At 46.5% G+C, this 16494-nt stretch overlaps 1 protein-coding gene and 1 long non-coding RNA gene across 3 annotated transcripts in view; one reads left to right on the forward strand and one right to left on the reverse strand.

The window, feature by feature from the left end:
• KDM5B (lysine demethylase 5B) overlaps positions 1-1647 on the reverse strand; it is a 51505-nt gene extending 49858 nt beyond the window's left edge. For both annotated transcript variants that reach the window (XM_081914375.1, XM_081914374.1), the window contains exon 1: positions 1424-1647. In XM_081914375.1, coding sequence (XP_081770501.1) covers positions 1424-1561 — 138 coding nt within the window. In that variant the 5' untranslated portion in view covers positions 1562-1647. The remainder of the gene's footprint in view (positions 1-1423) is intronic.
• Positions 1648-4453: 2806 nt separating this feature from the next.
• LOC309372568 lies at positions 4454-8728 on the forward strand. The gene is made up of 3 exons (XR_014169561.1): positions 4454-4621; positions 8223-8377; positions 8582-8728. It is a non-coding gene; the product is annotated as an uncharacterized lncRNA (long non-coding RNA).
• The last annotated feature ends 7766 nt before the right edge of the window (positions 8729-16494 follow it).

Here is a 16494-nt window from a genome sequence, read left to right on the forward strand (position 1 = left end):
CACAGTCCTAGCTCAACCACAATGCCAACATGGAGGGCAACACCCAAGCAGCTGTCTCAGGTTTTAACACAGTGACTGCTATGAAGTATTTCTCTTGATATTAGTAGCCCAGTCCCCAAGAATTTGACAATGCTTAAACTTTGTTAGACAAACCATGTGGAACAAACACTTATTTAGCTTCAAAATACCCTACTATAAAAAGGTAAAACGGTGACAATGGCTGCCTCTTTCTAGCCATAAAAAAAAAATCAACTACTTCTGCTGCATTAAGTCTTTAGAAAATAAATAAATAATGTGTTCTTTCTTCACTGTAGTTGTCTATGAGGTAAAACTTGTTCCCTCAATTTAAAAGTGGGCTTGCAAGGCAGGTTTTGAGCCTTAATAAAGTTTCTTCCACCTCCCCCTTCCCCACTCACTCTAAAAGCTACACTCTTATTACTTAACTAGCTGCTAATATGATCCTGTGCAGAGAAACAAAAGCCTCAACTGGGTCTTGAGAGGCTTTTGCCACGGGAGCTTCCCTAGCACGAGTCATCCCAAAGGAAGCACTTCGGGACCAACTTCCCCGTTTGATTTGGAAAACTAGCAGCTGAAGAAACGTGCCTCATTGTGTGAACGGTGTGCGTTTCTTGCTTTTTTCCCCCCAACCCGCGGGATAAGACACACAAGGCAACTTTATTTGGGTCGTGGAGGAAGAGGAGATGGGGGAGCCGCGGGAGGGGAGCTCCCCGAGTGGAAAGTGAGCCAGGGGCCAAAGTGAGAGAAGAGCCATGGGGGCGAGAGAGGGGGAGAGGAAAGGAGGGAGGGAGGCGAGAGAGAGAGAGGCAGAAAGCTCACTGGCAGCCATATTAGAGTGGGTCTCCCTCGGGGAGCCAAACCTCCAAAGTCCGCTGGGCTGAAGCGACACAAGAGGGCCATTCTGCACTCCAACCCATGACCCCGTTTCTGTGGGGTAAACGCCAGCCTGGCCTCCAAAGCGAGTCCATATGGGGACAAGGACGCCTTTGAGGACTCTCTCAAAGCTCGTCCAGAAGCCCAATGCTTGCCCATCATTCAAGGGTCAATGGGTGTAAATGGGGGGCTCTTGAAGGCGTGCAGGGGGGGGGCGAATGGAAGCCCCCCGAGACGCGCTAAAGCTTAAAGGGGGGAGGGGGACCGACGGAAAATGTACAAGTTTACTGAGTGGGGATGTGTAAAATGATACCTCCCCCCCCCCATGCAGGGGTCTTGGGACCGGGAGTTTTTAGGAACTTGGACGGCGGGGGGGGCAAAAGGCTCGAAGGGGGAAGAGATGTTGTTGTTGCCCCCAGACTCTCTGCACGCAAGTCTCTCCCCCCCCCCGGTTCCTGCTCGGCCGTCCGCGGCGTCGCTGCTGGGGGGGGTGTGAAGGCGGCGCACAGGTCGGTCGCCCAGGCTCACTCACCGGCGGCGGCCGCACCTTGCAGATCCCGGTCTGCTCGGCGATGGGCCGGATCTTGTGGATGAAGGCGAAGGGGTCGGCGAACTCCTCCCAGCTGGGCTCGAAGACGGGGCACTCGGGCGGCGGCAGGAACTCGGCCATGGTCAGCCCTGGGTCGCCGGCAGGACGGGCAGCGCCGAGTCAGGCAGCCGTTCCGAACAATCCCCCAACAGCCAAAGCGTCGCCGAGCGCCGCTGGAACGGGCCGTGTGCCTCCGCCAAAGCGAGGGCGGGGGGGGAGGGGGAGAAAAAGAGTCCCGAGGAGGAGGAGGCCCGGCCCTATGGAAAGTGCCTCCTGAGGGACCCGCCCGCCCGCTCCCCCACGCCACATGGGGTGCCAGCCCCTTTTCTCCACCGCACCCCTTTGTTCGGGTTGGCTCGCGGACGCCCAGCTCTCTCGTCCGAAAGAGCTTGCGCAAAACACGGGTTGCCTGCGTGCGGGCGTGCTCGCTGCTCTTTGCAGAAAGGCCTCTTCTGGGACGGCCGAGTATAGGGCCCGACTTGGCTACGCCCATGGGGCCCATATGCGTGAAAAGTAATGGGGCTGCAGCAGGAGCAGAGAAAGTATTGCAGCCGGGACTGGTTCAGCTGGGTTTCTTTCCCCCTCCGCCAAAGGGAATGTGTCTGTTTTGGAAAGAGGGAGCGTGTTCTCCCTACGAGGTTAGGCCTTCAGGCCCCATGGTAGGCTTTCATTGTTTTGGAGGGATCGATCCAGAGATCCAGGAGTCCATTTGGACTCCTGTTTGCCGACAAAACGGGACTGAGGAAAAAGGAGCCACCTTTGCAATTCGCGTTCTTCGTCTGGGTACCCATTATTTTGTTTCAGGGTACACAGTACACTCAACATAGTCACTCCATTTTGTTTCTCTGACAAAACCAGGAACCCCTAACAATCTTCTTCATTACATGCCTTCCACTCTAAAACTTAATTTCATCGTTTTTCCATAATTAATAACTAATAAAATTATTCAACTAGCTGTGCTTTAAATATCTGTTTCTGACTTACTCGGCACTTATTATGACAGAACAGTTTGTCCATAACAGGAAAATGTCCATTTTTATGTGATAACACCCAAATGTGCAAAGATTGACATTCTGATTATGAGCATATTTTCTTGCTGGTTTTAAGTGAAGTAGCTTTAATTTTGCCAGCCCGAGGCACCTTTAAAACAAAGCACAACATATTTCTGCATTTAAAATAAGTTTGTTTCACATATGGTGGGATGAAAATCACATTTTGTATAAGGATGCTGTATTCTCACATTGATACTGCCAAATGATTGGCAATTACATAATTCTGAAAAACTTTAAATGTTTTAAATGTGCTATTGTTGAATCACTTAAATATGCCTAAATATGCTTCACATGTTTAAATATGCTTCATTAGGCAGGATTCTTACCTTTTTTTAATAAACTTACAACAAAGCCACATGTTTTCAGATGCAGTAGTTAATTCTATAAGAGAATAAGGCACATGCAAGGAAGATTAGGACTCTGTGGTTTTATTTAGCCATGCATTGTTTTAAAAATACTTCATTGTCAAAAATATATTAATGTGTCTCAGCAAGGTACAGTACATGAAACAAATAATAGTCTGACATTTAAAACTGAGTTTGGGTTTGCTTTATATTCATACTTTATACTGTTTCATAGATAGAATTTTGGTTTCTTTATGTGCAAACCATTCCTAATTCAAAATGGAGATTGAGCCAATAGGGTTAGCAGTATGTTTTCTCTCACATTAGTTTTATTTATTTCTCATGCATTTCTAATATTACCTTTGCTTTTTTCAAATTAAACCAAATAACAGCCTGATTACGTATATTGTATGTAGGCTTATGGGTAAAGCCCACCAACTTCAGTTATTTGTTTAGTTTTGTAACTTCCCATAACCCAATTATTTCTTGATCTTGACTTCTAAAGCCAGAGCTTTCCAAATTGTGTGTTGCAAAACGTTAGTGTGTTGGCTGCAGTGTGTAGGTGTGTCCGCACAAACACTCCCAGTGCTTCTGCTTGGGCTAGAAAGGGGTTAGTTTAACCTCAGGTTTGCTAGGAAAACTGGATCACTGTTTCTCGAAATGATGCATGTCTAAGAAGTGTATCACCAACATGAAAAATTTGGGAAGTTCTGTCTAAAGCAATGATCAAAATCAGGTGGTTTTGTATTGATTCCAAGAGAATGCTTAAGGCTGCAATTATAACTTATTTACTTGGGAGTAATCCCCATTTAACTCAGTAGGACTTCCTTCTGGGCATATACATTTATGCTTGCATTTTAGCTCTAATAGTGGGGTGGGGGAGGATACCATGTGCACTGAGGGAAGTTTATTGTGTGGCTTGTACATTTTAAGTCATGCACAGATTATACATTTGATCACCATAGTCAACATCACATGATATAAATTGTGGGTGGCCTTTCAAGTAGGCATGGATCATTTTTTAGTACCATGCATTTTGTTACAAGACTGCAATCTTTAGTCCATTTCCTTCAGAGTAATACTGCTGTTTTAAATTTAGAACTAATGAGGAATGAAATGAGGATACATATAATCTATCCCAAGTGTGTGTGTGTGTGTGTGAGAGAGAGAGAGAGAGAGAGAGAGAGGACTCCAGTATTAAACCACAAGAATTATTTTATCCCTAAAATATTATGTTCTGTGTAAGTTAATGGCTCCTCAACCAAAAGATAAGAGGCCTTTTGCCAAACTTCTTATTAAATCAAGTAAAGCAGGAGTACCGCAGGATTGGCACAATCTCCCCGTTTAGTCCTGTTGTGCAAAACTTTAGGATTTGTCTTTGTGGCGTGGGGGTGGGGAGTACAACGTGACTGCTGCAATGACAGATTCCCTTCAGTTTCGCCAGCAACAGGGGATCACTAGAGGCCTCTAAGCTAATGAGCTCCATGCAGAGAACGCCAACCACATGGGTCTCTACTCTCTAATCCACCTTCTTCGCCTTTATGATCTATGTTTACATGTGCGGAGGGATCCTTCACAGCTGACAGCCACCTCAGTGCCGGCACTTCTTTTTTTAAAGAGCCTCTCTATTCTCTGGGATAGGCCAGGGCTTGGGGGGACGTCAGAGGGGGAGGGAGGCCGAGCTGTTTCATTGTCTGCGCCTGGCTCTGTGCAGTGGGAAAGCCTTCCCTTTCCAGTGCAAAGCAGTGCGTGGGGCAAAGGGGGGGGGGAACCGCACTGTAACGCTGCTATCCCCGTCGCTTCCTAGCTCTCATACAAGACGTGGAGGCCCCTTGGTTCAGAGGGGACTGTAGGCAGATCACTGGAGTCCCCAGGACAATGGGAATTGATGGTTGGATGGGAGGAAGGGGGCGGGGGGGGGCATTGCTCGGCGCAACTATCGTACAATCCTACCACGGGTTTACTTAGAAGTAGGCCCCACTGAGCTCAATAGCATTTATTCTCCAGCGTAAGGCTGCAGCCTTAACGTCTAAGCTATTTTGATAAACGGTGCCACGCTTCAGGGGGAGGGGCGGTGATCTACTGGGGAGCTGGCAGTTGTTAACAGTGCTCCGCCCACTGATCTGTTCTCCCTGCTGGGGCTCCCCCCCCCCAAAAAAGGGTAGCTTTGTCGCTGCTCCTCTCCCCACACCGGGCCACAATCTTTCCCCTCCCCGCCCCATACCTTCTCCATGAGCTGAACTGACACCGTCACCCCCGCCCCCCGTTTTATAATCCTTCCCTCCCCAGCAGAACCCCTTCGCTTCCAGCAAAGACCGGGCTCCCTTCCAAGGGGGTGGGGGAGATATTGGAACTGTTCCAAAAGTTGTGCACAAAAGAGGTTCCTCCTCTTCTCGCCCCCCCATCCCCAAATGGAGCCACTGACAAAGGTTGCTGAAGGGGTCCGCTCCAGACCTCCTCCTTCAGCACCCACAGTGTGTCCTCAGAGGTGGGGGGCGGCCGGCGGGGGCTTTACTTAAAGAGAAAACAGATCAAGCCATCTTCTCAATAGTACCCCAACACACACACCCCAAATCTGGAGACGCCCATTGTAATCTCTTCCCAGCCTGAACTCCTTAGTAGTTATGCCTCCCTCCTTTAGTATTGCACAAAGCTACTCCACACCTACCCCTGTATCACTTCCAGCAATTCTGCAGCAGCTGTCCCAACCCTCCGGATGAGTATCGCCCCCCCCCCGTGTAGTCTTCCATGCTACTCTAATCCCGCCTCCGCACCCCCAATTTCATTACTGGGAGAGGGTGAGGAAGTTGGGGTTCGTGCCGGGTGATCCTGGGTGTGAGCAGCCCTAAAGGCGTGCAGGTTAGCAAACAGACACCCCCTCGGGCCCCTACTCCGGCCACTGCCCCCGTCGAGGCCGCTGAACAGGACAAAGGGAAGGGGCAAGCCCCCTCTGGTGTCAGCTTCTCCAAGGGAGGCGCAACCCACCCCGGACGCAGCCAGGCCCCCTCCCCACCCCCTCCGCATCTGCCAGGGGTCTGCCTTATGGAGGCCGGCGAGGGGAGTCGAAGGAAGCGCCTCCATTGGTGAAGAAACACATCGAGCATTATTACCAAAGGGAGGGAGGGCGTGTTGGGCTGGCGGGGGGGGGGGCATGAGGCTCCCCTCGGGGGTCGATCCAGCAAAGAGGGATGGTGGAGCCAAAGAGCCGATCGACAAGGCAGCCACCCCACCGCACCCCACGGAGGTGGCTCCCCATTGAGGAACTCTCTAGGACCCAGGGGAGCAGCGGGAGCTGCACGTAGCACACGTGTATTCGCTCCCGCATTTCTGGGCCAGCCTGCTCCTCCTCCTCCCCACCCCCCCCCACCCCGCCGTCCAACCTTGCAGCCATCACTCCTCTTTCTCCGCGGTCCTGACACCGCCCCCTCTATTATCCCGACTTCTCCATTGCCCCGCGCCCTTCTCTAAGTATGCGCTAGGCAACTTCTCCAGCGTAGCAGCAGCTTAAGGGGAGTCTTCGCCGTCGAGCCACATGGGATCAGGTCTTTTAACTTACAGCGCCACCCTGAATTTCGAGGGGACGTCGTTTCCACACTGCGGGGGCGGGTTTGCCAGCTCTTAAGCGTGGGCCTTTTAGCCACGCGGGTCATCTTCACGAGGAAGTTACTGAGTTACGGAAAGCAAGGCGTTGCCCCACCTCCCAGTACACTCTGTGGGTGAAATTCAGCACAGCTGTAATCTAAGTTAGTTGCTGTGTCTACAGAATCAGGGAGTGATTGTTTTATGATGGATAAATAAAAAATTAGCAAAAAGGGCATGTGTGTATTAAAAGCTACAGTGGAGCACAATCCTTTGTATGTTTACTCAAAAGTAAGGGCCATTATGCCCGAAAGTAAGGCCCAGGTAACAGCACAATTCTAACCACAGAAGCTCAGAAGCGAATGCTAATGATTTCAGTGTGGCTTATTTCCAAGTGAGAATGCACAGAATTAAACAGATGTAAAGAAAGCTTTCATCAAATGCATTATGCTAAGAAGGCTTTTGTATGATCATGATAAAGGTCAAATATATGTGCCTGCATTAAAAACAAATAAACCCACAGCCTTAAAATCCTATTCCTCCTCTGTAGACCTTATACTGATATCCAATGCTCAGCACTTCTGTATACAATATTTAATGCTACTTGGTATTTGGCATTCAATATTTATTAGTTAAGATATTTTAGGCTGTCTTTTAGGACTAGGATCCTGACAAGGCAACTTCCATTAGACAAATACAGAATCATATTTAATAAAAATACAAAACCACCATAGAACATCTAAAAACAATAGGAAAGCTGCAGAAAAAGCAGCAGAAATAATCCATAACTGTAAAAGAGCAACAAAGCAAAATAGTGACAAATAGCAAGGTCAATTCAGCACATGCTAGTCACACTTCCTGAAAGACCCTCTTTTACTCAATTGTTTGTAGCCCTGTCTTCTTTGGCAATTGGCCACTCTTGAAAGGGGTAAGGTGGGATTCAGGAACCAATCAAGAAACATTGTCTGCATTGCCAGTAAAAAAAAAGCATGCACCCCACAGTCTAAAGCACTCACATTTTGAAATAAAATTTCAAAATCAAAGCGGATTTTTAAAATTTCAACAGCCATTGACATCTTGAGAAATTCTGTTTTAGCTCTCTTGCAAACATCTTCCCAGCTGACTCCAAGGCGTGAATAATTCCAAGGCAATCTCCTCCTGCAATAAAAAAACAGCAAACAGAAATGGCCAACATATTATTGATAATCCACTTCCCCCACTGACTGGTTCCCTACAACTCATATATAGTGGACCAGACATGGCCTTCAAATTCTAGCCAGACTTCTTCACTCTGTTCTGTATGCTTAGACCAGGATGGGGGACATAAGTAAAAGGGGGCAGAGCAATGGATGCAACTCTTAACTTTACACAAAAGGCTAAATGCCAACCACTAAAAAATCAATGGTATCTTTACATACATCTCTCCACCTTTCCCATTTTGCTGCCTGAGGCGAAACAGAAAAATGCCACCTCTTGTCAAGGTCATGCTTACTGAGGTTAAGTGGCAGTGTCTTCTGGTGAGATCTTGTGAGGTGGTAGGCAAGGAGTTTGCAGTGATGCCACCCACAGGATTTCGTCGCCCGAGGCGGCTGCTTCAGTCTACCTCATGGGCAGGCAAATCTTGCCATCTACGCATGCAAGAGGCATTATCACAGCTCAAGGACACATTCCATCCAAGTTAAAGCACGCAAATAGGGCCAAAAGGAAGGCCAGTGAATGTCTGGCATTATTTTATTTCATTTCTATCCCACCTTTCTTCCATTACAGAAATCGCAGCAACGTAATGGGATTCGCAGGCAGTCTCCTATCCAGGTCAGAGTTAGATCTCACCAGACTGAGATATGCAAAAGATTCCCAAAGAGGCTGTGCCATATGCCTTCAGACCAAATCCTGGAAGGATGCTGGGTATTCAGAGTAAAATGGTGTAATTATTTTATATAGATATAGATATAGATATTGGTTCCCCCAAGCCTACATGCCTACTCATAATCTCACACTCATGTGTGAATGGTGCTATTTTGTCTACTACATAAGATCCATCCTAGGAGGATGAATTTATTCTTAGAAGTAGGGTGCATGGAATCTGAAACCAAAACGAATATAATCCAATCTTGATTTCTTTGCAGATTTCGGATTAGCAACGGCCAGGCAACAAGAATCCACAGGAAACCATTTGTAATGTTTATAGTAAAATGACGATTTCTGGCAAACTAGCCAACTCATCATATAAACTCCTCATATACCAGATCTGTTCCTATTCACATGTTCCACTAGATGGCAACATATAAAACAGGATGCATTTGCCTCTAATGGTCAAACGATAGGACACAAAAAGTTTGCTTCGGAATACAGGCCAGCGCAAAGCAAGCTGAGTGACAAATGGGATGGGATGTTAGGCAGTGAGAGTTTGCTCTCTGTCTCTCACACTCAAACACAGCAGCCTCAGATTGGGGAAGAAAGAATATTCAATGGCAATAAGAAACAAACATCTATGAATAAAACAAGCCACACATACAGAGGACATCCTCTTTCACATGCTTTTATCAGCACTTGGATTTGTGGAGGGAGTTTTTATCGGCAGCCAGATATGTATCCACCCTGGCAGGACACAAGATTCTCTTTAAAGCTCCTGCCATCTGCAACAAGCTATGCAAACACATCTATATTTCTGTTCTGATATTGCTCTTGTAACAGCTCAAATAATCTTCCCCTTAAAGTGGCCTCTGCTTAAGAGAGGGATAGGTTATCTCTTAGGAAAGTTTTTGAATGTCTGGAACTTATTTTCTGGCTATGTGATTCAAGGAATTTATTTCCCTTTCTCATTCTATGATTCCCATAATGCTTGTTCTGCTTTGGCGGAAAGGTGTATAAGTGTGGCAAATAAATAACCTCAACATCTTAAATGCTGCACTATAAATATTAGTTTTTAATATGTATTGCATTTCTATTTATTTATTTATTGGCAAGGGGGGTTGGTAGTTATTGTAGAGAAAACAGACATGACATACGCAATGTAGGTTTGCCAATTAACCAGAAAAGAGCAGCCAGGGTTGCATGTGTACTTTCCACAACAGCCTGTTCTGTTAAAACCAGGAGGTGAAAGTTTTACATGGGGCCAGCCAGCACAGTTGATGGGAGCTGTGGTTCAAAACATCTGGAATACACCAATTTGGAGAAGGCTGTGAGATAGCAATTAACTCCAGTAACCGGGTATCTCCCTTCTGCAAACCCCTGTGCTGCGTACATAAAAAAAGAGGCCAGATCTCACATAGTATTCCACAAACATTCTGCAATACAGAAAGATTGAGATGTACCTTTTCACAACTAAGAAAACACGCGTTTTGTGGCTACTTAAAATTGTGACTTTACATGTATGGTGCTTTACATGGGAGAAGTCTTTTGTTTGTAGCCAGTTAAATTACCAAGTAACTGCACCATATCTCTACACATCATAAGAGACTGTTTGCATTGACTTTGTCATGGCAAGTAGCTGATTTATCCAGCAACCATCAGAAAATAAAATACTTGTTAAGCAGAGCAGCCTTCATGCAGGAATTTCAACCAGCTACCAAGTAGCTGATTGATTGTTTGTATGAATGGAACCCAGTTATCTGAGACCAAACATCAAAAGTATTCTCTCTGTCCACTTGGGGGCTTAAATAAATTTGCAAGTAAGGGCATTCAATTGCCACAATGCACATGGAATTTTAGAAAACTCATTCTGCCAAATAGCCTCCTGGGAACAAATTAATTTAGAAATGAAGAGCATCTGTTTCTGATCAGGCCAGACCAGTTTTGCTAGGCACACAACCTACCTACACATGCCTTTTCCCACATAGCACTGAGTCATCAGCTGTGGCATAAGTTTCCCTTGCGCTTTCACCATCTATCATACGGAATGGCAATTAACAGCTTTCATTTCAGACTTTGCACCTCAACAGGACCTCAGCTTTTAACTTCTAAAAGGATTGGATAAGTTTTATCTAGAACCATCATCTGTAATTGTTGCACAGTGCAATGATACCTCCCTGGCACCTTCAAAGTCTGCAAACCCAAACATAGATAGCATCCAGAGACTTCACAACCAACCAAAGAGCCATGAGCCATGGCAAGACATACTATTGAGACTGGTGTTAACCACTGGTGGAGGAACAGGGGTGTGGGGGGAGCACACCGCCCCTGGTGGCACAATCCCGGTGGGGTACCATCATAGCTGCCCCCCCCACCCATGCTGGGCGCCATGCCCTGCAGGCAGCACACCACACCACCAGGACGCATGACACACCCCTGCAGGTAGTGTTCTATGCCCCCGGGGATGCACACCAGCCACGCACCTGCCTGCTCTCCTCCCCCTTCTCTGGAGCTTGAAGCTCCACCACTGATGTTAACACCCATATTAACCTCTAGCAGAAACCATTGCTCTGGCCCAATCACAGCTGAGCTGGTAGTTGGTCCCCTAATAGCTGATTGTGGATCACAAGACGGCTTGTGGTCAGAGTTTGTCTGCTTGCATTGCTTTCTGAGGAGGTTGATTGCACTGCGCCAATTCAACAGTTTCTACAGGCAGCACTTTAGGCACGCTGTCTTCAGTTTAAGGCAGCTGAAATTATTTTTTGGCCACTCATTTCTCTCCTCCTCTTTTTTCTTTAAGGCTGCTGCAGCTTCAGATGTGCATTAATGAAACATGTATGCTGCATAATTCAATGCATACACTCACATGAAGATGAGAGGATTTCTCATTCCCCTCTGTAAACTGATGTAGTCCCACTGAATGAGGATCAAGAGCCAAAACTGGCTTCTGGCCTTGTACTAGAGCAGCCTTTCTCAACCTGTGGGTCCCCAGATGTTGTTGAACTACAACTCCCATCACCCCTAGCTAGCAAGGCCAGAGCCCAGGTATGATGGGAGTTGTAGTCCAACAACATATGAGGACCCACAGGTTGAGAACCACTGTACTAGAGCTTAACTGGGTGCTGGATCCCTCCCCCCCCCAATGTATTAAAAGGTCTGGATGCATTAAGAGGTAGACAGCAAGTGCAGAGAAGCAAAAAGAGAGCCAGCGTGAAGTAATGGCTAAAGTGTTTTACTTAGGCAAGGGTGACCCAGCTTCACATTTCTTCTCAGTCACAGAGCTCATGTGGTGCCCTTGGGCCAGTCACTCTGGCTAATGGACTCCAGAGGGTTATTGTTGTGGGGAGCAATGTGGAAATATCATCTTCTTCTTGTTTGGCGATCACTCATAGCCGAGTAAGATTGTCTTCCATAAACACGGTTTTAACAGTGAGTCCATCAGTGACTGTGGAGGCCAGTTCTGGATCCCTGCACTCCTTGGAGTAAGAGGATAAAAAAAAGGAGGCTCACAGGTTCACCAACCCTGCTTTAGTCATTTGTATGGCAAGAAGGATTAAGTTTGCAGTTTCCTTTCCTTCCCCCTTCTAGTTCAAATTCAGTTTCTTTGTTAAGCTCTGACGACCAATGTTTAATATGCTGGTCTGGGATTCCAGACCTTCAAAGGAACCTAGTTGCAGCCATCTATCACCACGGCACGAAACTCTCTTGAATTAATGTGGGCGACAAGAAACCAGACCACATGGGTCATGGAACAAGAAGCAACAGCGGCAAAAAAAGACTTGTCGGGAAATGATCAACACAGGAAGGAAGTCCTATCATGCTTTTGGTAGCACTCTGTAAACAGTTATAAAAACCAACACAAAACAATGTCCAAAAGGGCCTCCAGTGTGAGTATTTGTGTGTTTTTAAAAGTATCAATGTTTCTAAAACAACAGCCATTACTTTTTGGAAGTAATAATTGGGCTTCAGGTTTGCTTCAGCTTTAGCCAGATTTTGAAGCTGTAAGGATCACCACTATACACCTTTCCCTGGGAGGAACCCCACATGGTGGCACATACTTCTGTGTAGATGTGCTGAAATCTACACTGTTACTACATACTACTATCAGTATGTGGATGATACCCAGTGCTATGCCTCTTTCAAATTGGAACCAGTGAAGGCAGTGAAGGTCCTGTGAGTGTCTGGAGGTGGTTGGAGGATGGATGGCGGCTAACAGATTGAGGTTGAATCCTGACAAGACAGAAGTACTATTTTGGGGGGACAAGAGGCAGGCGGGTGTGGAGGACTCCCTGTTCCTGAATGGGGCAACTGTGCCCCTGAAGGACCAGGTGCTCAGCCTGGGAGTCATTTTGGAGGCACAGGTCAATTATGTGTCCAGAGCAGCTGTCTACCAGCTCCATCTGGTATGCAGGTAGAGACCCTACCTGCCCGCAGACTGTCTCACCAGAGTGGTGCATGCTCTAGTTATCTCCCGCTTGGACTACTGCAACACGCTCTACGTGGGGCTACCTTTGAAGGTGACCCGGAATCTACAGCTAATCCAGAATGCAGCAGCCAGACTGGTGACTATGAGCGGCCACTGAGACCACATAACTCCGGTCTTGAAAGAGCTATATTGGCTCCCAGTTCATTTCCGAGCACAATTCATAGTGTTGGTGTTTTTTTTTTTAATATAATTTTTATTAAAGTTTTCCAAATTAAAAACAAATTAGATCCAATTCATACACTTTCTTCCAAAACCAAAACCAGGACTTCCCCTTCCCACCCCCAGTTGTGTTCCAAATCTTCCGAATAAGCAATTAAGTTCAACAAGTTTTTATCCCATAACTCACTTAGCATCAATAACCCAATTTTTCCAAATTCCCATCCCCTAAGATCGATTTTTTCCCTTCCACGAGTTCCCCCTTTCAAAATTTTATAAAGAAAGAAAAAAAGATATAAAGATAGAAAATAATTTTACAACCTTTGGATTCCAAATTTCCCTCCCCCCTTTCTCTGTTGTGTTCCTTCTATCCCTTCATCCTAATGTCTTCCTGAAGTTCCTACCCGCTTCATCCATATCCCTCTAGTAGTTTGCCAGTCATATTTAATTACAAATGTCCAATCTTGGAAGGAGTCTGTCTCAAAAAGGGGCCCATTTTTTCTCTCCAGATTTTTCTATCCAGGAGTAAAAAACTCCCATTTAATTTCCATAAGCTTGTCAAATCTGAATGTCCCAAATGTTCCCAACTCTGTCCAGTTCATGATGTTTCCATATTCTTGTCATTCTCTCTCTTCCTTCTATTTCCCTATTTTCCCGCAAAAATGTTCTTTTTCCATGACCTTCTTATTTTCTGCAGAGGCTTGTTGTTCAGAAGCAAAGCGTCATGTCCCTTTCGTTTTCCAACTGAAAAGTCCATTGTTTCCTGTAGTTTGTAGCCCTCTGTAGACAAAACAATGTTCCATTTCTGCAGTTCCCAGGAGATTAAAAGTTACAACTGTTCAGGTTTCCTGAAAAAAACACATGCAGTGTCGCTCAGCTCCTCTAGGTGGATCGCAGTAACTGAGTTCCCTTCCAAATCAAATCCATTAGTCCAACTAGTTTATAAATCCTTATTTGAAACAATTTATATACAATTTAACCGGCAAAGTCCTCAAAACGAAGTCCCTGCTTTATTCTTCCATTTTGACAGCCTTTGACAGCTGTCAAAACTCCCGATGCTCTTTCCCAGGTAGTTTCACGGATCGCTCCAGGGATTCGGGGGGGGGGTTGTTTTTTTTTTGATACAAATTCCACTTTTCTCCTCCAGCACAGACTTATAATTTTCCCTCGCAAAGTTGCCAATTCATGAAGATAAAGATACGCTCGATCTTAGTCGTTAAATCCTTTGTTTTAGCTCTTCTACAATTGAGGGGTAGGCTGACTTCCTTTTTTCCACCTCCCCCGTTCGCTCCAGATTTTTAAAAATTTATCCCTCTTTTTTTTAATCCATAGTCCAATTACTCACGGGTTCTTTTAGGTCCAGATTTTCAATAGAAGAAGCCAGCGCTCTCCGCCGGATGGCTTGCGGCTGCGCTCGGCAGGGATAGCAGAGAACTCAAAGCACCACGCTTCTCCCCGGCGCCCGATCCGTAGCCTTTAAAAAGGCTCTTCACGAGCCGGGATGGCGCTAACGGTGCCAGCCGAGTCTCCATGTCCACGGCCTCACTCTGGCCGTGGTTTTTGAGGGTCCCCGCATCGCCGGTGCGGTAGGACCCAGCCCCTGCCGAGCAGGCTCCCTCCGGAGCTCGGAAGGAGCCCGCCATTCGGCGATGGCGCCGACCCGGAAGTCACCATTCATAGTGTTGGTGTTGACCTTTAAAGCCCTAAATGGCCTCGGCCCGGTATACCTGAAGGAGCATCTCCACCCCCATCGTTCTGCTTGGACACTGATATCCAGTGCTGAGGGCCTTCTGGTAGTTCCCTCACTGTGAGAAGCCAAGTTACAGGGAACCAGGCAGAGGGCTTTCTTGGTAGTGGTGCCTGCACTGTGGGATGCCCTCTCATCAGATGTCAAAGAGATAAACAACTATCTGGCGTTTAGAAGACATCTGAAGGCAGCCCTGTTTAGGAAGGTTTTTAATGACTGGTGTTTTAGTGTCTTTTTAATCTTTGTTGGAAGCCGCCCAGAGTGGCTGGGGAAGCCCAGTCAGATGGGCGGGGTACAATTATTATTATTACAAACATAGGCCCTAGGACAGGGTGGGCAGCTTGCAACATGTGGCCTAGTTTCATAGAGTTTGTATTTGATATCCCGCTTTATCACTATCCTAAGGAGTCTCAAAGCAGCTAACAATCTCCTTTCCCTTCCTCCCCCACAACAAACACTCTGTGAGGTGAGTGAGGCTGAGAGACTTCAGAGAAGTGTGGCTAGACCAAGGTCACCCAGCAGCTGCATGTGGAGGAGCAGAGACACGAACCCGGTTCACCAGATTACGAGTCCACCGCTCTTAACCACTATACCACACTGGCCTCAAATAGGGCTGGAGTGGTGGTGGTGAGCAGGGGCCAAGGCAAGGGTGTCAGAGTATGCCAATGGGCAGCAGTCTGGAGAATATCAAAAGCCAGAAACAAGAGTCCAGTGTCAGATGACTTACCAGGATCCAAAAGTGATCAAGTGGCTGAGCTGGAAAACAAAGTAAAGAATGCTGAAGAAAAATCAGCATCAGAGATCAAACCACAAGACAGCAGTACTCTGCTAGAGCAGCATGGTGAGAAATACAGGACATGCTAGAGCTCTGGTAGGCCTTGTTCAAGAAGGAACATAAAAGTGGCCTTACTGTGGCCAACTTGATGCCTATAGGTCACAAGCAGGGCTTCCCATGAGCTAATCCAACTGGAAAAAGAAGTCCTTTGGCTCCTCTTAGGCTGGAAAGAGTCTAATGGGAAGCCTGGGCTGAACCAGGTCAGAACTAGAAGATTCTTCTCAAAGAGGCTCATGCAGCTCACCACATAGGGCAGTGGCCAGCAGTTATTGAGAGAAGCGGTTGGCTGGCTTCCCTTTTGCTCTGACCCCACCTTTTTTTTTTGCTTAGGACCCACCTACTCAGTGTTGGATTTCTATTCCTTTCTCCGTGCAGATAGTGTGTAGGATTGGCTCATCACATGTCTGTGTTATGCATTCCAGCACCAATTGTTGGAATCAGCGGAACGGGTGTTTACTGTACTGTTTCCTTTTCTTTTTGCTTTCACTTCTGACTTCTCTCTGAGGAAGACGAGCGAGAGAGAGGAGACATGTTTTTCCTTTGGTCTGCATAATGCTTAATACAGTAGCTTTTAGTGCTCACAACTCCAGCCTAGCTGTCTGTGTTTATCTCTGCTGGACTCTGAAGCAAAGTTCTTAACCCGAGGTACTATTTCTGGGTTAGCAGAGTCTGTAACCTGAGGTACCGCTGTATTGACAAGTGTATTGCCATATAAAGTAATTTAGGGATGTCATGCCTCTTTAATCTGCAAGGTTTAAGAACAAGATCCTGCAGTATATGCCAATTTAATCTAGGCAGACTGTTTTGCCAAAGTATTTCCTATGAAGGCATCAATGCTCCCTGTGACAGAGAAGTATCTCTCCCCATAAAATAAGCTAAAGGAAAAATAAAGATGCCTAGAAAATTACTGCAATCATGAACTCCACATAGCTTTCTGAAAAACGTCTGTTACTGGTAGTCAAGG

This window comes from Podarcis melisellensis, assembly GCF_964234715.1.
Source record: "Podarcis melisellensis genome assembly, chromosome: 6".
NCBI classification, from domain to species: Eukaryota; Metazoa; Chordata; class Lepidosauria; order Squamata; family Lacertidae; genus Podarcis; species Podarcis melisellensis.